This window comes from Cuculus canorus, chromosome 17, assembly GCF_017976375.1.
Source record: "Cuculus canorus isolate bCucCan1 chromosome 17, bCucCan1.pri, whole genome shotgun sequence".
Taxonomy (NCBI): domain Eukaryota; kingdom Metazoa; phylum Chordata; class Aves; order Cuculiformes; family Cuculidae; genus Cuculus; species Cuculus canorus.
The window spans coordinates 9,617,462-9,641,878 of NC_071417.1; the positions used below are offsets into that span (position 1 = coordinate 9,617,462).

General features: G+C 41.7%; 1 protein-coding gene across 2 annotated transcripts in view; it reads left to right on the top strand.

The window, feature by feature from the left end:
- NAA25 (N-alpha-acetyltransferase 25, NatB auxiliary subunit) overlaps positions 1-24,417 on the top strand; it is a 30,197-nt gene that overhangs the window by 1,178 nt on the left and 4,602 nt on the right. The window contains exons 1-23 of one of the 2 annotated variants that reach the window (XM_054082588.1): positions 205-826; positions 2,998-3,083; positions 3,995-4,133; positions 5,540-5,658; positions 7,532-7,606; positions 8,460-8,567; positions 9,009-9,087; positions 9,618-9,729; positions 10,849-10,938; positions 11,297-11,466; positions 12,081-12,193; positions 13,073-13,280; positions 13,877-13,963; positions 14,776-14,956; positions 15,571-15,670; positions 19,939-20,090; positions 20,386-20,511; positions 20,822-21,065; positions 21,288-21,411; positions 21,752-21,817; positions 22,291-22,388; positions 22,589-22,699; positions 23,123-23,269. In XM_054082588.1, coding sequence (XP_053938563.1) covers positions 760-826; positions 2,998-3,083; positions 3,995-4,133; positions 5,540-5,658; positions 7,532-7,606; positions 8,460-8,567; positions 9,009-9,087; positions 9,618-9,729; positions 10,849-10,938; positions 11,297-11,466; positions 12,081-12,193; positions 13,073-13,280; positions 13,877-13,963; positions 14,776-14,956; positions 15,571-15,670; positions 19,939-20,090; positions 20,386-20,511; positions 20,822-21,065; positions 21,288-21,411; positions 21,752-21,817; positions 22,291-22,388; positions 22,589-22,699; positions 23,123-23,269 — 2,802 coding nt within the window. In that variant the 5' untranslated portion in view covers positions 205-759. Of the gene's footprint in view, positions 1-204; positions 827-2,997; positions 3,084-3,994; positions 4,134-5,539; positions 5,659-7,531; positions 7,607-8,459; positions 8,568-9,008; positions 9,088-9,617; positions 9,730-10,848; positions 10,939-11,296; positions 11,467-12,080; positions 12,194-13,072; positions 13,281-13,876; positions 13,964-14,775; positions 14,957-15,570; positions 15,671-19,938; positions 20,091-20,385; positions 20,512-20,821; positions 21,066-21,287; positions 21,412-21,751; positions 21,818-22,290; positions 22,389-22,588; positions 22,700-23,122; positions 23,270-24,417 lie in introns of those variants that run through there. The other variant, XM_054082587.1, reaches the window with a different exon arrangement.

Genomic DNA, 24,417 nt, shown 5'->3' on the forward strand with positions numbered 1-24,417 from the left:
CAGTGTTTCCCTGCTTGGGAAACTTCTCCCCACCAAGTGCCCAGGGTCTCCCTGCTTGGGACCCGACCCCTCCCCACTGCCCAGGGTCTCCCTGCTTGGGACACCCCTCCCCACTGTTCAGGGTCTCCCTGCTCACTTCCCTCCCCACTGCCCGAGGTCTCACCAGTTGGGGTCCCCCTCCCCGCTTGGACACTCTCCCTTCCCCCCTGGTGCCCAGGGTGTCCCAGCTTGGGGCCCTCCCCCCTGGTTCCCAGGGTTTCCCTGCTTGGACCCCCCACTCAGCGGTTGGTGGGGTTTTCCCTTCCTCCCTGTCACAGTAACTCTGTTTGGTGTCAATTTGTTGCTGCAGAGGAGTTGGGAATCGCCTAATTCCCAAAAGGAGGAGGAGCAGACATGGAACCCCTAAAGCTGCTTGATGGGGCGTTGTGGCACAGGCTAATTGTGGCGTTAGGAAAATTAATTGGGAGATGAGAGTGCAGTAGGTGGAAGGAGACAGTCTTGTTGAGAAGCCTCTTGTAATATTTGTTCCCAAATATTTCCAGGGGCGTTGCATGGAATTGGGATTGCCTAAGAAATTGTAGACAAGTTTATGTCTGTTTATGCAAATACAGAGAAAGAGAAAAGAAACACTTCCCCAGGCTACAGTATCGCTCCTTCCCTAAAACCAAAGGATGGAGAGAGACTTCGGAAAATGTTCTTAACCTTTTCAACCACATAAATACTTTCCCTCTACGGAGAGCTGCCCTCAGTTGGGGATGAATGTGCTTTGGGAATGTCCTTGTCTGCTCGGGCAGTGAGGATGGTGCAGTGCAGACCTGCATCTGTGGTGGGTCCCAGGGAGCTGGGGAAGATAGTTTTGCTGGGTTGAAAGTGCACAGCTGTCTTAAAGTTCATTGCGTAAGGGTGAGCAATGCAGATTGTCTTTATGTAACCATTTTAAGTTTTTTCCTTAGCTTTCTGTGCATGCTGTGATTGTCATTTCTGTTAACGTGCAGTTATGTCTTATACCTGGGTAACATCTTAAATGTTCTTTAAACAAAAAGCTTGGTAAGTTCAGCCAGTATTAAAGCGAATGATGTTGAGATGTGTTTTGCTCTGCTCATTTCAGGGAGTATAGCTTTTAGGTAGAGAGCTTTAAAATAGCTTTCTCCTGGCCCTGGAAAGGGTTATCTGCAGCGTAAGACTTGAAGTCAGGCTCTGGTGCTGCAGATCCCAAAATACAGTGAATGTCCTTAAAGGAAGAGATGCGCAGCTTCACCCAAATCACAGACTGAAGACGTGTAGTGTGGGATCCAAGGTCTGGTTCTTGACTGCCAGCAGTGCTTTTCAGTGTGCACAGTGTGTCTGGGTTACTCAGGATTCCTTGACAGCTCTGCTTATCTTTCATCTTGATTTGTTCTCCCTTCACCTGAAGGTTCACGTGTTGCGTTTCCAGCCATTGAACATCTCCACCTACAGACTTGCGACTTCACTTTATTTTCCTTTACCTTGAATTCATTTGGAAGTTGCCAGCTACTTTGGCTTCCAACAAACTTACTTGTTAGCAATATACAATCTTTTTATTCTGCTGCAGTTTACAGAGGTATGTGGGTTTTTTGATTTACTTCAGGAGACCTAAAGTGGAGATCTTATCAGCACAGTTGTTTAACAACCCCAGACAGCAGTATGGCAGATAATTTGTGTGTCAGTGAACCATGCAAGACAGATCTTTAAATCAAGAAGTCTCTGCTTGTGGGTGAAGGGATCACTGGGATGTTCCATTTCAGAGTTTGCAACCTCTTCACAGAGAAATCCCTCTTCAGCTTTTAATGTTGAAGGTGTTGCACAGGTTTTGATAAGTTAAGTAGCCACCTAATCCACGTTAAGGCAATGTATTACATTTTTAGACTATATTTTTTACAGCAACCTTTTGTTTTGGTTGGTGTGGGCGAGCTGCCTTGTTTGAGGTTTTGTCTGCATGGTCTCAGGAGTCCAGTTAGCTCTGCTTTAAATCTGCAGCATTTACTTGGCCATGGAAGCAAATGTTGAAGCTGCTGAGTATAAAACTCATTAGTACGGATGCATACTTTGTACCACATACACTGAATTACTAAGGATTACCTTTCTACTCAGTAAAAAAGTTATCTCATAACGAGAACTACAGTCTTGATGAGAACAAGGTGTGTAATGTAATTTCAATTAACTGGCGTTAGTTCTGGTCACAATTTGCTAGGGGAGAGGCCAGGACTGTGTGGGCAGACCCCTCCCTGTAGGTACCTCAGGTACAGCTAGAAGAGGAAGAGGAAGCACGTAGGACTCATGGTCTAACTTACAATTTTCTGATATTGTCTAATAACATGACGATGCACTGTAGGTGAAGATGAAAAGCATAATACTTAGCTCTAAAAAGGAGGAAAATGGTCTAGAGACAGGAGTTTTCTAGAGTTGGAGTTTTACTAGATAGCGGGATATCCCCCTGGGACCCTCAGTTTTTGTCTTTAAGACCAGTCTGGTGAAAGCATAGTGATAGTCTGTAAGGGGACCGATCTGCTCTGCCTGGAGTGTGAACCGTGTGGACAAGTAGGTCTTCTCAATGCTTTGACAGGTTGTGAGGGCTCAGTTTCTAACCTACTGCCTGTTCAAAGTCATTGAAAGTCTCCCAAAGGCACATTGAATTAGTTTCTGCTCTTACTGAAGTGAAGAGGCTAAGCTCCAACGCTAGCAAAGAGCTGCTGCTGCAGAACCTGCTCTATTATGCATCTCTTTTGTTGCTGTAATGATCTATGTGGAGTAATTACAAAAGCTTGTTTGTTTGAATGACTAAAACTAGTGCAGCGAGATAATACTTCATCTACAACATGACATGTTTCGTGAACGCTTGGTTTAGTAGTAATTGTACAAGGAAAATGTGGTTTGCGCTGATGGCCTGACAGCACATGCTCCACAGTAAAATTAGGGATAGCTCTCCAGAACAGTCTGGTATTTTGATATAACATTATGTGTGTTGTTCTTGTGCAGATTATCTCGATAATGGCAATAATAAAATGGCAATCCAGCAAGCAGATAAACTGCTCAAAAAACACAAGGATCTTCACTGTGCGAAGGTGAGTGCGATTGCAGTTGCTCCGACCTCATTTAGTGAGTGCACTTCTGAGACTTGGAGTGTTTTGCTGTGCCTTTCGAAGTGTCCGTGATCTTCCAGAGACACTGTGTTTTCTGAACCCTCTGGAACATCTCAGGCCGTTCTGATTCGCACAGTGTTGTGTTTGCCTGAAAACTTGTACAGCGCCTCTTGGCGAGGTGCCTCTAATGACCAGAGTGTGATTGGTTACACCTGAGCTAATTGCCTGCGTCTCTGTCAGAGCTGCCGCACGCAGCCTTGGCAGATGGACTGTGCCGTTATAAATGCTTCTCTTCGACCTTTGGTTGAGAGATTTATCCGTAGTAGTTTGGACCAAAACTTCCTTGGGAGGTGTAGTCCTTAGCAAAATATAACAAGGTGATTTTGGAAGCATTTTCTCTTCCACCTCTTGTTCACTGCCCTCCTTGCTATGCCCCTGTTGAAGGGACAGGAGTTCTTCTCTTCAGTTTTCTGAAAATATGATTATCTTTCTACTTTTCTCTTTTCCCTTTGGGTTTTCCTCTACAGCTCCTACCGCTTCTGCATGAAGCGAGTGTCATTGACCCGAATCTCATTTATGTCACTTCTCTCTGGCCCGTTATTGAAAGAAAAGAATGAAAATGGGCAGGACTGGTCAGTTTTCAGGGGGAAAACAGGGTGGCAACGGATGCCTTGGAGCGTATTTGTTAAGAAACGCAAAGCCATGCTGTTTGGTGGAGCTTGTGTTTGGGAGTTTTTCTCTACAAACATGTGGTTTAGAAGCTTAATCAAACCTGAAGTTCTGCAGAAGTAACAAGGTGGTTGGGCAAAGCCTCTGCTCACTGGGAATGAGGGGATTTTCCCTCGGAAATGCCAACTGTGTTTCTAACGAGTGCCTCTCTGTTGTGTCAATAGGTTCTAAAGGCAATTGGCTTGCAGAGAACTGGCAAGCAAGATGAAGCGTATGCTCTGGCACAAGAAGTAGCAGCACTTGAACCCACAGATGATAATTCCTTGCAAGCACTAACTATTCTTTACCGGGAAATGCATAGACGTAAGCATTTTGCTTTGCCTCTTTTAAAAATTACAATTATTTACACTTTTCCAGAGGTATATCTGACCCATGGTTTCATGGGGAATGTGCAAAGTCTGGGGTTCACATGTAGGCACGTTATTAAGAGGCTCACAGAAGATCACTGACTCCTACTATAGACACCTTTAGGGTCTGTAAAGCAAAAAACACAGTTTAGGCTTCTCTCATTAAGATTATTGTGTCTGCTGTTCCTAAATGAGTGGCGTGCTAATCATCATCCATCCCAGTCAGCCTACAAATATGCTTTTTTTAATGAAAGCTGCTGGATTTTGTTGTGTGTATGTGGTAGAAATGACAAATCCCATGATCTGTGGTTTGGAGCACTTAAATCTGTGAGTCTGTAGTCAAGGGGTTCAGGCCTCGAAGAGTTGTGTGACAACCAGAAGGGAAATTCTGGCCTCTCAGTGTGACCGCATGAGCTTTTTCGGTACGATTCCTTGTAGTGGTGTGGTATTTTAATACTAAATCTAAATGTTTGACAGGGTAGAATTGCAAGTCCTTTTCTGAGAGAAGCCAGACCTTACATACTGCTTATCTACAGCTCTAAATGGTTGTTGTTTCTGGCTGCTTCTTGTGGTTCTTGGTGCTGGTAGCAACGTTTACCGTGGAATTGCTGGAGCAGTGACAATGGGATGAAACAACTTTTGTAGAAGTGGGTGCCTGGTGTCAGTCTGCCGTACAGCAATTGCTTATGCTCTCCTAGTTGATTTCTTTCTATATGTGTATGTGGAGTTAAAACACTGTTTCTTGAATTATACCCAATTTTTATGTGTATCTGTAACTTCACCATAAACCCCTGAAAATGTCAAAATCTTTCTGTGATTCTAAACAACTGGCATAAGCATTAAGCTCAGTTTTCTAACTTTTAGGTTTATAACTCAGAAAGGAACTGGTGGGCGTTAGGCACTTCCACTTCTGGTCATGCAAGAAAATTGTAATTAGATGTTTTGTTTATGTGTGGTGAGGATATGTAAACTACGTGAAAAGTGAATTCCATTTACCTTTCTAATACTACACTGAGATATGATTTTATGTGTAGGGAAAAAATCTGGAAGGGTGAAAACGTAAGAAAGCTTTGCATATTATACTAAGTATTCAGTCACGATAGTTGTACTTTACTTGTTAAGACCACTAAAATAGGGAAATAACGGGATGTGATTAACATAAGTAAACCTGCAATAAGAGTGTGTTTTGATATGTAATTCATGTGGAGCAGTCATTTTGGCAGGAGTAGAAATCATCTTTTAATTTAATGCTCCAAAATGATCTGATGAAAAAGACTGAAGTGCTTCTGAGCAGTTCAGTTGTTGCTGTTAACTCTGTTCTTCCTAAATTTGTCTTAACTCAAGCATCTGGTTTTGGTTTAGCGGAACTGGTCACAAAACTGTATGAGGCAGCTGTAAAGAAGGTTCCTAACAGTGAAGAGTATCACTCTCATCTCTTCATGGCCTATGCTAGGGTCGGAGAATACAAGAAGATGCAACAGGTACCATCACTATTTGTATTCTGGTCATTTAAGGTGTACTTCTATCTGTGTAACTGTTAATGCTTTTTCCTGTTTCAGGTGATCTTCCAGAAAGCTAAGCTGGGTTCATGTAGAAGTTAAACTGTGTTGTTTTTTATGGAAAGGCTGAAAAGACCATTACATAGGGGGTTGATTGTCTGAAGACAAATGTTTTCTTTTCCTTGCAGGGGGTAGGACTGCTGTGCCTCTTGTGTGCATATCTGATCCCATCAATTCTGTTGGTTGTTTCGGGAGGGTTCTGTCAATCTGTCTTGAACAGTCCGATGCTTACAGATGAAGAAGTGTATTATTGTAAAGAGGTTCTGGAAGAGATACAAGAAGAGCTTACGTTTTCAGACTTGATTTACTCCTTAGTTTGCTGGTATCTTTGGGAAGAGGAATCTTGCCCATGCTCCTGCCTCTGGAATCTAATGTGTAACCAGTCTTGCATTGGTTGAAATTCAGTTAAGAAAACCCAAAAAGCCCTCCCTTTAAGTACATCTTCTCCGTTGGCAGAACAGTGTCACGCTGGTTAGTTTTGTTTTCATCCCTTCCAAATTAGGTGCCTGGAGAATGCCTATAAATGGAAGATTCTTTTCAAAGCATGTGCGCTTGCTCTTCTGCAAAAAAAAAAGCACAGAGCACCAAGTAAATGCGTCCTAAACTCCCTCTTATTGCCACTGTCCTAAGGTGACTTGAATATTTGTATAAGTTTGGCTTAAGTAACTAAAAGAATATATTGAGCAGAAATGTTATTTTCCATTGATGACAATTGTATGCTGTTTGAGTTCAAGCTGTAGACAGGGTCAAAGTTATTCATGTGTATCCAGTTAAAAGACTCATATGACAATCTCAACTTCAGAGGCATGACTGTTAACTGTGCTCCTGCACAACCATGAGTGGAAAAATGCCAGTCTTGCAAATAACAATATTTAACATTTATCTGACCTTCTGTATGTTTAAAATGTCATGCAAACATGTATCTAGTTAAGTTATATAGACATTGTCAGAGTAGGATGTTCCAAATTGGCCCATGCATTTGACCTAAGGACTTAGAGATGCACAGAGTGCGTGGATACAACTGCTTCAAGAGTGAAAATAAACCTCAGCATCCTGTGTTCTGGGGTGTTTCAGCTGAAAGTACTGGAAAGTGCAAACTGAGGCAGCGATTGGGAAACTGGCACAAAAGTCCATGTGTGGCAGCAGACTGTATTATGTATAATTTCTTAAAATTAATTACAGATTTTGTGTGGTGTTTGTTATATACAGACACTGGAAATCTGCGAGAGAAATGTGTGAATAACAGTTTCTCTGATAGACTGGAGAATCTTGACTATTTTGACTCTGCTTTGATACAGCCAAGCTTTCAGCACGACCGTTGCTTAACCACTGCTTTGCAGGGATAGGTGATCTCGTGAGTCAGGTACCTGAGTGTGTGCATGTACAAAAGGAGTGGCGAAGGGCAGTCACTTACATGAAGGAAGTGTGTGCTTTGCAGTGCCTTTTAGCACTGACTGGTGAAAATCAGCACTGGAAATATCCCCCTCGCTCCTAAAGAATCAGTTTTCTGCTTCTTCACATAGTTACCACTTCTAACTAAAGCTCCCATCTCCTTAGCATACATGCACATGCTCACTGCCGTTCCTTGTCAGCCCTACACAAAGTATTTCATCTTTGAAACATTCCGCCCTCTGTTTTCTTCTTCAGCAATGTGTGTTGGGATTGGGAGGGCTCAGGGGTTGATAGAAGTCCTCCTGTCTTGTTAATTCTGTGCTGTCTGCTGCCATCGTTGTTGCTTTGCTTGCATTGTCAGATATGCTTCAGGAATGATGAAATTTTGTCTTACATTTTTCAGGCTGGAATGGCACTTTATAAGATTGTACCCAAAAATCCATACTATTTTTGGTCTGTGATGAGCCTTATTATGCAGGTGTGTACAGTGTTACAAATTAGTTTGACTTTTGCTGCAGGTATAGTGCAAATATAGAAGTGTTCTGAGTGAAAATATTATAGTGAAATGTGTGTTTGAACTATTTCTGTACAACACTGGGAGAAGGGCTGAGCCCTCCTTAAGCAGCATTGTAGATGTGTTTCAGAGTTACTGCTCTGGTGTTGTTATAATGCAATTTGCCTGGTCTGCCTCACCGTGTTTATACAACTTCAGTTATTCTCGTATCTGGACAGCCTTTTAAGTTAGAGAGCTAATGAATAAACCCACAGACATCTGCAGCTCCTTAGGCAGAACCCTTCCTCTCTGGAACTAGGTTATGAAGGGTCTCGGAGGAAATAAATGAGAGCTCTGGACTTGGCATGTCTTTAAAACTGCCAGAGGTCTGCAGGAATCAACAGCAGCTCAGCTGTGCTGCTGTTGAGTGAGATAGCAGATTCAGGTTCTTATCAAACAACCTGACAGAGTGTTGGCCAAGCAAAAAATAAGCATGGAGGCATTAATCACGTTCTCTAAAATACTGTGCTGTGGAAAACACAAATATATTCTTGCTGCATGTTGTTTGCTATGGGTGTTGTGTGCCTAGATTTACAAGTCTCTGCACAATGTAATTGTGGGTGAGTTTTTCAGTACCCTCACCAGTTTTACTGCCACCCTTTAGCAGAGCGGTTGCACTCTGCACGTGGCAGATGGCAGCTCTGAATGTGTGCCTGAGGAGGGGGGATTCAAGCACCTGGGGTTGTTTTCTTAGTCTCTTCTAATGGGTGAGAGACCAGTGGATGAGAGACAACACAAAAAGTTGATGAGCCGTTACAATAATTCTTCTCTTCCTCAGTCCATTTCAGCACAGGATGAAAACCTCTCAAAGACGATGTTTTTGCCACTAGCTGAGAGAATGGTGGAAAAAATGGTGAAAGAGGACAAGATTGAAGCTGAGGCTGAAGTAAGACTTACAAATACTTTTAGCTTGATTTAAGCATGACTGAGACAAGGAATGCATTGTTCAAGGAAGCTGGTTATTTTAACAGTTTCCCAAGATATAGCAGTGTTCTGAAAGTAAATGTAGTGGGGTAGAAAGAAAACCCAAGAGCAGTGGATTGAGAGAGATCTGGAGGAGCATGGCCAAGGAAAGTTTTTGGCATTTGATTTGACTGATGAAGTACTTACGTTTGCTCCCTGGGAGGTCCCAAGAGAAACTTCAGGACTGAGAATGGAAAAAAGACCTAAATTCCTGAATGTTCCACCCTGGGATGCTAAAGATAGCATTGCAGAGTCCTGGCTATCTCCTGTTTCTAATGACAATAACACAAGCCACTTTATTTCTTGGCACACCTGTATATTGTTTCACTAGCAAATTTCATTGCAATCTAATATTTCTTCTAAGGTCGAACTATACTACATGATTCTGGAACGTTTGGAGAAGTATAAGGAAGCTTTGGATGTCGTGAGAGGAAAGCTAGGAGGTAACTTATTCTGTCAGTTAATAATCACAGTTGTGTTAAGGAGCAGCAGCTCTCCTTTCCCTCAGACTTGTCCACCGATTACAAACAAAAAGGCTGTAAGAAGCCTGACTCCTTGCACCAGTTTCAAACATGGATGCAGGCTCTGGAGGTGCTTTTATGCAAGCTGGTGTTACCCAGTTGTTTGTGGTGTTTCAGTGTCATTTAGTGATGGGCTTTGCAGCAGTGCGCTTAGCAGGAGTAAATTGATAGCATTCTAGTTTGTTATAGCTGTCATCTTAAAATAAAAAAGTGGTTGTTCCTAATATCCTACATTTTTCTGGACTCCTGGTGTTTAAAATGCACTTGCAGTTTAAGGAATTGGCATATGAGGGATTCCATAGCAAACCTGTCCTTTCTGTCCTTCAAGGGCCTCTCTCCTGTTCTCTAACACTGACTGGTTTACATCTGTGGCTTTAATAAGAAGCTTTGTGCAGAAAGCAGAGAAGGAAATGCGCCGATTAAATAAATTTTCCCTTCTGTTTTTAATTTAGAGAAGCTGACAAGTGAGCTGCAAAGCCGTGAGAACAAGTGTATGGCAATGTACAAGAAGCTGTGTAGGTGGCCAGAGTGCAATGCGCTGTCGAGAAGGCTGCTGCTGAAAAAGTGAGATGGTATTTCTGTAGTCCTACTGAAAAACTGAAGAAAAACACTGGTCTGGTTGCAAATTGCCTTGTTTGGCAGCTTCTGTAAATGATGGTTAGAAGAGAACATCAGAGGATCTCGAAGTGCTTCCAAACGTTTCCACTCCAAAGCCTAAGGAGAAGGGCAGCAGAATGGAATGTTAAAGGGACCTGGTGAAGGCCACAGGGAGAGTTAGGGTCAGGACTGTTGTCGCTTCTCTTTGAAGGCTGACTTTAGTGACACGTTAATGCAATAAAATGTTATTTCTCCCCTTATTTCTAAAGGTTGGTTGTCCAGCCATAAGTCACATGGTGGGAAAGGAGAACTGCATTTACATTTGATTTTCTGGAACTTCATCTCTTTCACTTGGCCAGACCTCATGCTGGAAATGCATGTAATGCTATGAACAGATGCATTGGGAGAGAGCATACTCATATGATCAAATCTGTCTCTTGGAGCCGTCAAGAGAGATTTGTTATTTGCTTTTTGTATTTAGCTGTACTCTAATCTTACGTATAAGTTAAATACAGAGGCTGGAAGATAAGAAGGTTCTGTCTGCATCCACTGTCCATAGGGGCAGCAAAATGTTTCTTGAAGTTGTTCTTTGTATTTAATGTTAGTTAAATGTGTTTGCAGTGGGGAAAACTGGAGAATATGGGCATCAGCTGTTCAGGACGGTTGAACACAACACTGACAATGCGTAGAACTGATATAAGGACATTTTCAGCTTTAGCTCTTTGTATTTGACATCTCCTGTTCTATACTCTAATTGCTTTGAACATGGGTAGGAGAAACTTATGCCTTAGCATTTTGTGAGGATATACATGAGCTCTGATTGGAATGCAAATGTTAAGAGAAGAATTTGTAGCTTCCCTCAGTTCTTTATTGGAATCATGTCCTTTAATACATTTCAAGAAGTTCAGGATTCTTAAGATGTGAGCCCTTTTCAAGGAGAAATAATTCTTATTACAGTAGTTTTTTTCTGTGATGTGAATATGTGCTATTCCTTCAATTCAGCTTTTGCAAGAAATGCAGTTTTAGAAGTGAGTTACTGATTCGGCAATTCTCTAAACTTTGTTTTGTGCCTGATTTTTGTTTCAGCTCAGATGATTGGCAGTTCTACATAACTTACTTTGATTCAGTGTTTCAACTCATCGATGAAGCCTGGACGCCTCCACCAGAAGAAGAGCAGTAAGTTAACCATTTTGCCATGGATTTGTTTTTCCCTTGTGCTACAGCAATTTTTTGCACTCATTTATTCAGTACAGTGCTGCGTGTGTCTTCAGGCGACTTCTTGACATCAGACCCCAAATGATGTGTTCCCTCTGCTTTGTTTTTGAGGCCTGCAATAGTTTATTGGAAGCAGCTGTATAAATAGTGGTTTCTACACTATAGAACTCTTCCAGTTCATGGTTTTCATGGTGATTGTGTTAGAGAATCCATCATGCCAGATTTCCTTGAGAGTACCCTGGGAATATGCTGAGCACGTGTTATCAATGCCGTAGCAATGGGAAAAAGCAAAGAACCTTTTGTCTCTTTAATTGCACAGCTCTTTGGAAGGAGAGGTACATTATTCTATAGAGCAAGCTGTGAAATTTATAGAGGAGAGGATAACGGAAGAATCGAAGAGCTCTCGGCCACTGCGGGGACCATATTTAGCTAAACTGGAGCTGATCAAGCGTTTGCGATACAGAGGTTGTAACGATGAATATAAACTAGGTAAGAGTCACTACCTGGGTGATGTATTAATCTTTTAGAGACAACACAAACTTGGAACGAGGATCATGCAGCAGCATGTGGTCACTGACATGGTAATGAAAAATGCGTTCCTGATGCTCTGCTTTTGTAGAATGTCCTGCTGTTATGATGTAATCTCTGGATGGTTTTTTTTTTCCATTATGTTTTTTTGGCAGTAGCGTCAGGTTTTGCCTTTTAAAAACTTGCATTTAAAATTCATATTTAGGGACTCAGTGAAGGAGAGAATGTGATTAGAGCAATGTTTGTGCAACTTGCTAGTTCCTTTTGTATTTCCACCCAAAAAGTAAGTTACTGTTAGATAAGCAGAGGTTGTGTACATGCCTGTAATGCTGAGCTCTTAGCTGCCAAAGTAGCTTGAATGAAGCCCTTGAGGTTTTTTTTTGTATGTCCTTGGTTACGAAAGATGTTGAGCTTCTGTTAAAATCTGCAGTAGTGCGGCTTTCCCTTTTCTTAATCACTCTATAATATCAAAGCGGGAAAAAACCCGAAAGTGTTAGGAAACTTGTCTCGTGGTGATTTTACAGATTCAGCTTTTAGTGGAGCATGCTAAAAAGATGAACTGGCCTTTTTCCTAGGTGATCCAGAAGAACTAATGTTCCAATACTTCAAAAAATTTGGAGACAAACCCTGCTGTTTTACTGATCTCAAAGTATTTGTGGATCTCCTCCCATCCAACCAATACGCACAGGTAGGAAGAAATAAAAGAAGCGCTGGCAGGAACTGTGGCGCTTGTTTGCACCCTGGTCCCTTTATCTTAAAATACCTGTGGATCATATTAAAAGACAGGAAACTTCGATTTTTACCTTGTGTTTTAAATTCCAAAAACTTTGCGCTGCAGAAGATACAGTGAACATCGGATACACTGAGCAGTTTCAGTCAAAGAATTTTTACTCTCTTCTCAGGTGTGCATTTGATGCAGTTCCTGTGTTTCAAGGCCAAATGTGGTAAATGTTCATTGGCTTTAATTCAGTTTTAGGTTTGTAAACAGTTTTGGATTTTACGGCAACAAAAAGCCACTGTCCAGCCCTGACTGCATGTTGCGAGAAGTCTGCTGTCTCTTATTAAATCTGTAAACAATGAGAGGCTGCTTTTCTTGCAACTTAATTAAAAAAATAAGTCATTAATCAAAGATGATGACCTCGCTGAGTGCAGTGCATTACTTCAGAGTTGAGAGAAAATGTAATAGCTAGTACAAAACCACTATTTCCTGGACTTGGGCTCTCAAGCCTTTCAGTGGCTAATTATTTTAATTGCATATGTTATTACTGTGAGCATTAACAGGTGCTTGAACTCCCTTGTGTGGCAATGTATTGGAAACTTGCTGGTGATGTATTTATTTTCCTCCATCTATTTGAAACTTAATTAAAGCAATTGGGTGCAACCAGGGCTGGGCGTTCCTGGCCTTTCCGAATATTTTGTTTTTATAAGACAGCTCTTCAACCACTGATTTCACTGTGACGGCAGGGTTGATGCTGACATTTCTAGCTTGCTTTATTTGCTTGAAATGATATTTTCCATTGATGCAGTCCCAGGTGCCCTGCAGGATTTAACAGTGTTTCTCTTTCAGTTCATCAGTCAGTTGCTGGAAGTAATCCCACTGTCGGCAACAGCAGAGAATGAAATCGCACTGCCAGCTGATATCAAAGCCCTGCAACAACACTTGTGTGTGGTGCAGCTCTCAAGATTGCTCGGTATCTATCACGCGATGGACAAGAAGCAAAAGCTGACTGTGGTCCGGGAGCTGATGTTAAGATACCACCATGGATTGGAGTTTGGTGAGAAAAGTCTTGAAATTAATGTTGTGTTCATTTGGAGCTTTTTATGAGCGGAAGTTCACAGCTTTTTTGGGGGGGATGGAACAGCACTGATAGCATCAGTCATGCCACTAGATAATACTTTGCTTTCTCCTTTATGAGTATATCCTTGGGTGTACCTGAATTATCTGTTTCACTTTACTTTTTCTCCTTTCAGTTGTGTATCTTAAAAGATAAATGAGACATTCCTGGGTAGTTCAGAGGGTACATTACTGTGTTTTCAGACTTGTCTGTGCCTTTAAGGAAAGCCAGGCTTTTTCACCGTGTTCATAAGACAAATACGTGGGCAAGAGTATTATTAATTTGTATATCTTGCAGCTGTAGGAGAGTCTTTTCCTTCCAGCAGGTGTCAGCATAGGAAGGGACCCAAAGTCCACTCACGTGATGAACAAATGTAGCATGCGTACAGGTGTTTGTTTTTAAGGAAACTTTGGCTTTTATAAATTAAGCTGTGGTTATCATCTGCCAGATAGCTGTGTCATTTGATAATGCTGACAATGTGCAAAGCAGCTGAAAACACTGTTAGTAATTCAAGGGTAATGTTTTTTCCTTTTTAGGGAAATCTTGTTTGAAAACTGAATTGCAGTTTTCCGATTATTACTGCTTGCTTGCAGTTCACCTGCTGCTTGATCTGTGGCTGGAAGGTATGTTCCTAAAATTGTGTGAGTTTTGCTGCTGGCTCTTGCAGCTCAGTGCTGGCTGGCTGTCTCCAGAAGCGTGTTCTGACTTTGCCATGTAGGTAATATTTTCTCTCCCTTTGCACAAGTTCTGCTGACAGTTCCCTTCTGATATCAGAGATGTTTTGAGATTGTTCCCTTCCCTCCCTGGCACACTTTTTCTTGTGAATCCCCTGCTGCTAGACCTTCTGCTGAGACTTGTTGCCCTGTCTTAAGTATTCCTGTACTCTACATCTGCTCTGCCTGTTGGTCTCCTAATCCCACAGTGGTGGCTGTTATATTCCTGACCTTCAGCGTAGCCACCAGTTACGCAGTTGTCTGTCTCAAGGAAGATTTAGTCTTTAACCAGGGTAAATACACTCTTGGGTTCCTGGCCAATCACTGGTGGAGTGTGGACTCTTGAATTCTTGGTTATGCTGCTCTCTTGCATAATGCTTAGGAGTGTTCGGTATGTATAAGCTAGAAATCCTGAACAGTCCAGAACTCAAGAAGGGTCACTTCTCCAGCAGTGTGTCTGTGTGAGTGCTTTGCTCTGTGCAACTGGGAGCTAGATATCCCCTGTGAGGAATGATTCCTCCCTCGGAGAACGGTTGTAGTGCTGGGATGGGTGTTTTAAGGGCAGCACTGTGGCTGATGGATGTGACCTCCATGTGTAAATGCATGGGATCGTTTCAAAAGCTGTGCAACGTAAGGAAGCTTCAATGCCAAAGCGAACTGTGCTGTCTGTTCAGTGCCTCTCTCTGATCACACCTGTCTGTGTGTTTTGTCTTTGTCACCAGGTGAAGAGGCGGCTGTGTGGCAGTGCCTAACACTCTTAGAAGAAGGGTTGTCTCATAGTCCTTCTAATGCTCAGTTTAAATTGCTGCTTATTCGAATCTACTGCAGGCTTGGTGCATTCGAACCTGTTGCAGAGCTCTATTCCAGCCTTGATGCAAAACACATACAGCACGACACCATCGGGTGGGTAGTATATACTGAGAATAATCAGTGATGGTGACCCTCCAGTAACCAGTCCTGAGATCTTCAGTTCCCCTTGCTACTGAAAATTAGTAGATTATCAGAATTTGATGCAGTGCTGTGTAAAAATGTTTTGAATTACATGAGACCTATCTGCTGAATTATGCTTACTTTCTCATGGAGTATCTCTCCTGTGTGATTTGGGGGTTTTGGGATTATTGACTACAGGGAATGTGAAAAACTTGTGAAATGCTGTATCTTGATGCCAGTCATAGCTTGGTGTTCTGGCTTGTGTCATTGCAAGCACTAGTTAAAACATACACAACTGGTCATGCCTTGGTTAGTGTGTGAGTGGGTATATAAATAAAGCTTTTGCACACTAAAGGGGATAGAGGAACTCCAAGCTCCCACGTGCCGTTTAGTAAAAAATGAAAACCTCTTCCATTACTTTTAAAAGGTTAAATTTTAACATGAGTGTTGTGATTGCCATCTATTAAATCTCCAGATTTTTAATTAAAGCTGGACTGTGCTGCAGTTGGCTGTTCAGAGCTGTGTTTGAAATGCAGGATTCCCCAGGTTGTGTGCCGATATCTGACTCGTGCTGTTTTGTGTTGCAGCTATCTTCTGACGCGCTATGCAGGGTCACTGGGCCACTACGCTGCTGCATCCCAATCCTGCAATTTTGCACTCAGGTTTTTCCACTCCAACCAGAAAGATGTAAGTTGAAAGAAACCTCCATTGTATCAGAGCATTTACATCAAGATGCCTTAGAGAAGTCTGTGGTCTGAGTCAGCTTACAGAAATGTAGTGGTTAATAACACAAAGGAATTTCCTGCAACTTTCTTTATAGTAAAAATTGCCTCACCTGTGTTTTTCATTACAAGAGTTTGTAACTTAGTTATATGGGGGTTTGCTTTAGTTTTCTATTTATAAAAGCCAGTTTTAATGCTCTTAAAAAAAAAAAAGTATAATTACTTTTAAATTAATGGATTGTGATTTTATGCTGTAATTTAAGTGAAGTGTCATGTGGTAAATAAGTTCTGTTGTCACTTAATTTCTAGCATTTTGGAAGGTCATGCAGCAGCAGGGGATGGCGGGTCAAGCTGGCCGTGGCCTACTTACAGATCCTTTGTTACGGTCACTGGGGCAGTGTGTTCTCGTGTTGGCTGTCCTTAGCACGAAGGGATGGTGGGCAATGCAGATGACTTAAAAAAGTAGGGAAAGTGCAAGGAATCAAGTGGGGTGAATTCAGAAGGAAAAAACTCAGCTTCACTGAAGGCAGAGCAGAGCCCGTGACCAACTGCGTTATTTTGAAGTGGTAGGATCAAAGTGCAAAACTTGGTCTTGTCATGGTGGGAACTACCTGCTGTGTTCAGTTCACCTCTAAAAACGGCGTGAATAAAAATCAAGTTGTCTGGAATGAGAATCTTGGGATTGGAATGGAGGAATAGTAAGGAGAGAGGAGCTGAATTCCTCCAAAGAGATCAGGTGCTTCCTAAAATGCCCACCATGCCCTAGGTATCTAGCATGCTTGTAGTTTGCTGGTTACTAAGTGTACTTGTTAATAATCCTACTTGAAAACTACACTCTAATATGTTCTGGTGCATTCATAGGGAAAATGTTAGTTCTGTTTCAGAATTCCCATGGAATCCATGAAAAATGGATTAGGTAGGAGAACAGTGGAACAACACATTCTTGAAGTCTTGATGGAAATATGTTGGGCAAATAGGAAGAGAAGTAGTCCAGAATTGTGATAGGGAAGGCATGTCAGTCCATCTCTCTAACACTTGCAGGGCAACCCCAGTCTGGGAGTGGGAATATACTCTGTATATTTATGTTTTACAGTTTGATTACTCTTGACAGGTAGGTAAAGAAAGTTATTTTTACTTGAGAAACAAAGATGCAATCCAGTTGTAACTTTTGCAATCAGCCACTGACTGAGTTGGCTCTGCAGCCATATGACTTGCTTTCCCACCATCCCAGAAACAGTTAAAAACACAAGACTTGCCTGTACTGAATAATAAGGCAATCCCTCAAAAAAGTACCTTTGCTCTGTTGGCAGCCCATGTTATTCCTGTGTACAGGATACCAGTTGCCATTTACTTGTGCTGGAAGGTAGATGCTGAGTGCCTGTGACCTGTGCCTGACAGGAATTCCGCTGTAGGGAGCTGGATGCACAAAGCAGCACGGGGATTGTACAGTGGGAGCTTTCTCTCATCTACTTCCCTCACTTGCTCATTTGTTTAAGCACCGATTCTACTTGCTAAGTCTCTGTGTTCCTGGGTGGAATGTTTTGTGCTGGAATGAAGCCCTGGATCCAGACAGCTTTCTTCTACATGTCTGTTGGTAGAGGTGGCTTTTTTTTAATGAGGAGTAACTTGTTCAGTCTTGTTTAAAAGTCACTGGGTGGATGTTAATGAATGCACGCCTGGGTCCAGCTGTCTGCGTAAAACCTTTGGCTGCTAGGTGCCAGGTGAAAAAATGCACTGAAAAGACTACCAGATGTGACTTCTTTGCTTGAGAAGACTGCGTTGTAAAGCATCAAGAAATCATCTATTCCTGGAAAACAATCTGAAGTAACTTCAGGTGTGGCTACCTTGGAAGAAGGCTTTTCTCTTTGGCATGAAGGATAAAGGTGCTTGAAGCAGAGAAAAGCGGGTTATCTCCAATAGCTCAACGTCTGTGCATGGGTGAAGACAGCCACAGTCCGAGTGCTGTTGCCAGGAGAATGCTGCTCAACTTGTGTTCCAGAAATCCTGAAAAGGCAGTGCCCGGATGGCTCAACCAGCCTCACCTACCGCACCTTAAATGATTGCAAGAGAGGCAAAGGTGATGCAATCGGCATTGTATAATTCTCATGCTGCAAGATCAGGATGCAACTCTGGAACCTACTCACATCATGTCTCTTCTTGGAGACAGAGTATTGCAACCAAAGAACCGTGAGGAGTTGCTGATCTTGAGTAGCCAAATCTTTCTTGTGTTCTGGACACGTTCGGTGGTTGTCACCTTAAGATCCTTTTATTTGGGAAATGTATCAAAAGCTGGGCTAATTTGCAGCTAGGAGGTGTCCTTTAAACCAACTGTGAGGTGCAAATTGCAGGAGGTGAAGGCTCAGTTCAGGGTACTGTTCACCTGGATGATGGCTTGACAAGAGTGGAGACCAAAGAAGAGATGGATTCCTTGCCATAGGCTTATCCCAAGTATCACAAGGTCAGAATCTGCCACCAGTTTCTATGCTGCTGTCGTTCTGCTGAGGTTGCCCGTTCATACTCAAGATCGTGATAGCAGCTTCTCACTCCAGCTCCTGTAACAGCATCTAACTGTGATGTTAAAGAAGGTCTGTCCTTTAAAAGTTAGCTTTTTACACCATTTCAGATACTGCCTGCTCCTCTGTTGGTTGATGTTGAAGATAGTTGGAATGTCTGCTACAGCGCACACTGTGCGTGGGACTCTGCCTAGAACAGGAAGCGTGGGATGTAAACGAATGGTCTGGCATACAAATATAGCTACTGATTCAGACCGGTGGCTTTGGATAACTACATTTTCCTTCTGACTTGCTGAACTTAAACAGGATTCACTTCGAGTGAATGAGTAACAGCCATTTAGGATGCTGTTCAGTCCTGACGTAATACTTCTGCTCTGGGAGAGGATGGCAAGGACAGGGAGGAAAGAGAAGGCAGTATTGCTATATTTGGCCAAAACTAAAGAGGCAACTTTACCCTTCTCAAGATAGTCCTCCTTTAAATATGCAGAATCATAAGTAATCTCTAATTTTCTTGTGTCCGTCCGTCTTTAATTTCTCCAGATACTGCAGGCAAACACCAACGTGTCCTGTGGGGATTTAAAAAGCACGTCGATGCAGTTGAATTAGCACCCATAGCGCAATCCTGCAGCCTGACAATGAACTCTGCAAGGCTGTTTATCAGAGGGTATGTTGTTGAATATTTGGCATATTTTTTTCATACAGTACAAATAACCAAATTTATTAGGGGGAAAAAAAAAAACAAAGTGTCCTAGAGGACATTTATTATTTTGGAGGGGCAAAAAAAGAGGTGGCTTTCATCTGTGAGTGCTAGCTTCTAGTCTTTCAGAGCCTTACAGACACGTTGAGTCCATTTGTACCCTATAAACTCAGTTAACCAGAGGCCTTTTTTGATGCCTCTCATCTTTGGTGCATTTCATAATCTTGTTCAGAAAAAAATACTTGATTTGGCAGAATTTATCACTTGTGGAGTAATTCTGATGTAGAGGATGCAGCCATCTGTCCTGACTGGAAGCATAAATAGTTCACTCTGCCTCTACAGTTCTAGATTTTCATTAAAATAGTGCTTATTTGGGGGTCCTTCATCATATAAATCTCGTTCTGGAGATTGCTTGGATTGATGTGAAATATTAGTTGTGTGCCTTATATTGCTGCATTTCATCAGAGGGGAAGCGAACTATGCCATGGACCCTGACAATTTCCTTTGGTGTTTAAGATTGTATTGCAATGTATACACTACGTGATTATCTTGTGATGCTGTATTCAAAAATCTAATAAAAAAGAGAAACAAAAAAATGTGTGAGTAGTTTTTTTTAATCTATGTTGTGGTAATATGTGATACACATCCAAGCCAGTTCCTGAAAATCTGGGATGCATTTATTTTGCCTGAAAGTCATTCTCACAATGAAATTATTTGAATAATGCATCTCAAAAAAACCCAACCCAAACCAAAAAACCCAGCAACTTTCCAAAATCATCTCTCCCCTTTATGTATTTTTCAGTCTCGGTGGTGGCAGTAGCATGACCTTTCTCGGTGTTGCTTTGGTTATTAAATCACATTGCTCGGTGGAGCATCTGGGTACTCTCAAAGCAGCAAAACTACTGGGGCGACTTGGACAAGCAACCTTAGAAATGTAGTTTCTTAGCAGTGACCTTGTTAAACTCTGGTCATTCTGTATTTATGGAAGTAACTAATACGGAGATGGTGTGTGTTTTCTTCCAGACCTCAGAATATATCATTCAAGCCTACAAATACGGTGCATTTGAGAAGATCCCAGAATTCATTGCATTTAGAAACAGGTTGAACTCTTCTCTTCACTTTGCACAAGTTCGCACAGAACGGATGTTGTTAGACCTCCTACTTGAAGCAAATATGTAAGTACAGCAGCTGTCAGTGCAGCACCTTGCATGTGAAACAAATTGTGCATAGGCAGAGCACTCGCCAAGTGAGACCTTAGTGAGGTGTGCCCACAGCTTTTTGGCAAAAACCTGTGAGCTACTTGTCCCTGCTGCCAATTTGCTCTTTCAGCCTCCTTGTCAGTACCATGTACGTGTAACGTATCTGACGTAGGAAGAGCAGCAGTGGAGAGAAAATGGTTTGTTAATGAGCTGTATGTTCTGTTTCCACTGATCAAATATTTGATTTAATGTTGCTTGTTCTTACCTACAGATCAACCAGTTTAGAAGAAAGTATAAAGTCCATGAGTCTGAGTCCAGATGAGGATGACATTCCATGGGAAGATTTGCGTGACAACAGAGACCTGACGGTCTTGTTTAGCTGGGATCCAAAAGACAGGTGAGTAGAAATATCTTCATCTGTGGAGTCACACCTGTTCCTTAGGTCACACACAGTGAAGGAAACCCTTCCAGGGCAACTGTCATATTTAAATGTTCTCTAGCCTGGCTGACTGATAACTTAACAAGCATCACTCATCACTTCTAGCAGTGCTGCCCTTCTGCATATTAATACAGTTTTCTGAATTTCTGACTGCTCCTTCCTCTTCATACAGTATTGGATCAGTTTGGCAGGCTTTTGTACCTGAGTGAAGCTTGCTGCTTTGCAAAATCGAAGTATTTGCCTGAAAACATTTGGTGCCTTTCTCTAGGGACATTTCTGAAGAACATAGGAAGCTCTCACTAGAGGAAGAAACCATCTGGTTGCGGATCCGGTCTTTAACTTTAAGGCTAATAAGCGGACTCCCAACTCTTAGTCACACTATTCAACCAAAGAACTCTGAAAAGACTGCAGAAAACGGCGTCTCGTCCAAGATTGACACAATTCGATCCCTGCTTCAGCAGCTGGAAGCAGCAGTGGATTCAGGGAAGAAGTTTCTAGAACAAAAAATTCAGGTACCCATTAAGGAAAAAGCTTTCCTCAGATATTAAATGAACATGAATGCAAGCAGAGAAAGTGAATGCATCTTGTAACATCCAGCAGGCTGCAGAATGCCCTTAAATGACCCTGAGTTTGTAGTGTGTGAATCTGACTGAGAGATGTGCCAGAGACAAACACTGTGTTCTGGATAAGGAAAAGCTGCAACACCTTTATCTTTCTCTTTGCTTCTTGCCTAGTATCCTGTCCTTGGCCCTCCTCCTACCCGAATGGCTGGCTTCTTCAGTAATGGCAGCTGTCAGTGCCAGACTAGCTTGTTTTGTCTTGTTAGTGATATTTATGAACTAGATACCAATGGCTTAGGTAAGTGTTTGAAGGGCGAGGGTTTAACCCGGTTGTCATGGTGTACGGTGGGAGGGAGCGAGATGAAAACTGCCAGGCATTGGCTGATGTGGGCCCAAACACATGTTAATTTCTTAATGATACTAAGTTATCTGGGAGCTGACACCTTCATTTAATGTTTTATGCTATACTTCATCTTTGTATAGTGTATCTTGATGTAATACCAGATCCTCTTTGAAAGCAGTTGTATTTGCTTTTGACTGCTAACACTAAATTACACTGAAATGCCTCTGTTTTCTGGAAGCAGAAAATACACGTACCTGTGGTGTGTAACTACATTGTTTTTGTTTTTTAATTTCAGAAGATTCAGCAGAAATCCAGGAAAGGATAGGAAATAGTCTCAAGTCTTTAGTAGAACGACTTACAGGTAAATAGTAACTCAAGAGTAAACACTGGTAGCTAAGGTAGTGCTTCATGGTGCTCTGAGGATATGCTGCTGAGTGTGCTGCAGTTATGGGGAAGTGTGTTAATGCATCTGCAGATCTCTTTGAAAGACACTTGAGAACAAGGCTGAGATTCCCTTGGCCTGTCTGATCACAAGGCTATTGCGTGCGCAGAATGTCACTATGTCCTATTGTTTTGCTACCTTGCAGCCTATGCTTAGCAACTGTTGTCTGCCTTGGTTCAGGCGTGCTAATAAGTGGAGCAGAGATACTGACAATTCAGAGGAAACTTGAGAGATGGACCTTCTCAAGAGGCTTTGGCCAAAGTCATCATTAGCTGCTCAGTGGTCAGTTCTCTGACAGCTTTGCACGCTGCACTGAGATATGTATGGTACAGAAAATATGCCTTTAAGTCAATCTGCATGTCCTGAATAAGGCGTTTCTTTTTTCTTTTCAGACTTGTTCAATAAATGTAAAGGTGATTTGATCGAAGTCAGAGATGGCATCTTGAAAACTCATCCAAACCTGTTAGAAAACCTAGTCTTCTTTGTTGAGGTATTTTTTTCCCCTCTGGAAACTAAATTCTGGAGTACTTTATCGTAGAAATATTGGCACTAAAACACAGTAAAAGGTCTCTGATGACAGTCACTCATGAAAGTAAGGGTTTTGTTGCATATTCTAACTATTCAGAGTTTTGTGAGTATAGAAACCTCCTGTAAATGCAACTTGTAATGTACTTGTACCTTTTTTTCCAGACGATCTCCATTGCCCTGTGGGTATCGAGTTACTGTGACAGTGTCCTTCGACCTTTTAAATCCAACCTGCAAAAAAAGAAGAAGAAAAAAAAAGAAAGCAGTGTAGCTATGGTAAGGATGTTACTTTAATTTCCTCATCCGTCCCCAATCCAACAGCATATTTGTACTGAAAAAATCAGGATAGATGGCATGCTAATAAACAGTTTCTCATAAACTTTGCGTTGTAGAAGCTGATGTGAGTTAGAGATAACTTCGTACTAATTTCTAAAACTCCTTTTCTATTTAAAATCAAATAGTGATATGCCACGTCTGACATCGTGTAGCAGCTTTTTAATAGGAAAAACAGTTTAGAGTATCACAGGCCTTTCTGGCCTGAATGCACTGTAGTGAAGTAGGTAACTGATGGTATTTGTCTGGGTAAGTAGATTATAGCTTAGCATTGGGGGGTAATGGAATGCGAGACATTATGAAGTCAGTTGTCTTATAAAATAGTCATTTGAGTAGGCATGTTTATAAATGTATTTGGTTTTACAGCCACCTGTATTTACACACTTTCTGGATTACGTTACTGAACTACAGACATTAACGTCCAATGTAATAGATCACATCAAAGGGCTTGAAATAATTCTGACTGCACTAAAACTTGAAGAACTGTCCCTCAAGGACACTCTGCTTTTACAGGTAAGAACTTACATCATTGCTTATGTCCTCTGTACGCCTGTGTGTTCTGTATGTATGTGCCTGTTGCATGGCTTTGTTGACAGCTTTTCCCAAAAACGTTTTACTGGAAGGAAAAACAAACAAACAAACAAAAAAACCCTTATCTGTTATGATTTAATTCTAAATCAGCAGTTCAGGACGAGGCTGCTATGAAGCTTAGTGTTAGAGTGCCAAGTTAGGGTTTTTTATAGTGACAGTGACTTTGCCCCATCTCATCAGTTCTAGCTCACTGTGCAAAATAATATCAAAAAATTGGATCTAAACACAGGAATTTGAAAATATTTTCATTTTGTGTGCTGTCTTAGTGAAGAAAAACTTAAGGTTTTAGCATTATTTTCTTATCTGTGTTAATACTTATTCTGTTATCTGTATTTTAGCATGCCATAATGGCTGCGGAACACTTATTCCAGTAATAACCTAGTGCTAGTTAGTCACTTCCCTGGAAATTATTACTTGAACTTTAAAGAAAAACAAGTGGCAGCTTCTCCTCCAGTGATACAGGGAAAGTAGGCATGACACATGCCAAACTACAGGCCAGTTTAGACATGTGAAGCATGGACCTAATGAGAAGGCTTCATTTTTTTAAGCAATAGGAATTAGATAAGAGTTAAACTTTGTGATAGACAGGTTAATGTTACTGTTGTAAGAGATCTTCTAACAGTTCAATACTTCCTATGGATGTCTTTGCTTGAAACAGTGGTTGAGGTCCTGAAAATAGTGTCCAGCTAAAGAGCCCAGAGGTGACTGAAAGCATAGAATTGGGATTTCTTTTATGGTGCATTTGAAACACAGGTTGAGGTAAAAGGCGCAGGTGGTGGAATAGGCATCAGCAGAGAGGAGCCCAGAAGCAGTGAGTCACGCTCCTGGTCAAAGAAAGATTGCAAATTCCAGGAGAAAAGTTTGAGAAAGGAGTCGTCTCCTCACAGTATTACTTTGGGGAGTGATAGAGACTGATTTGAGAAGGCACAGGCAGAAGCTGTGTTACCTACAAATTCCATTAGGAATCAGCATTTAAAACAAAAACAGGTCTTGGATATATTTGTCTAAAAAGGGAAACTTGGCCTGCAGGGCATTGGCATTCATGTTGGTCTAGATGGGAGATGTGCAGG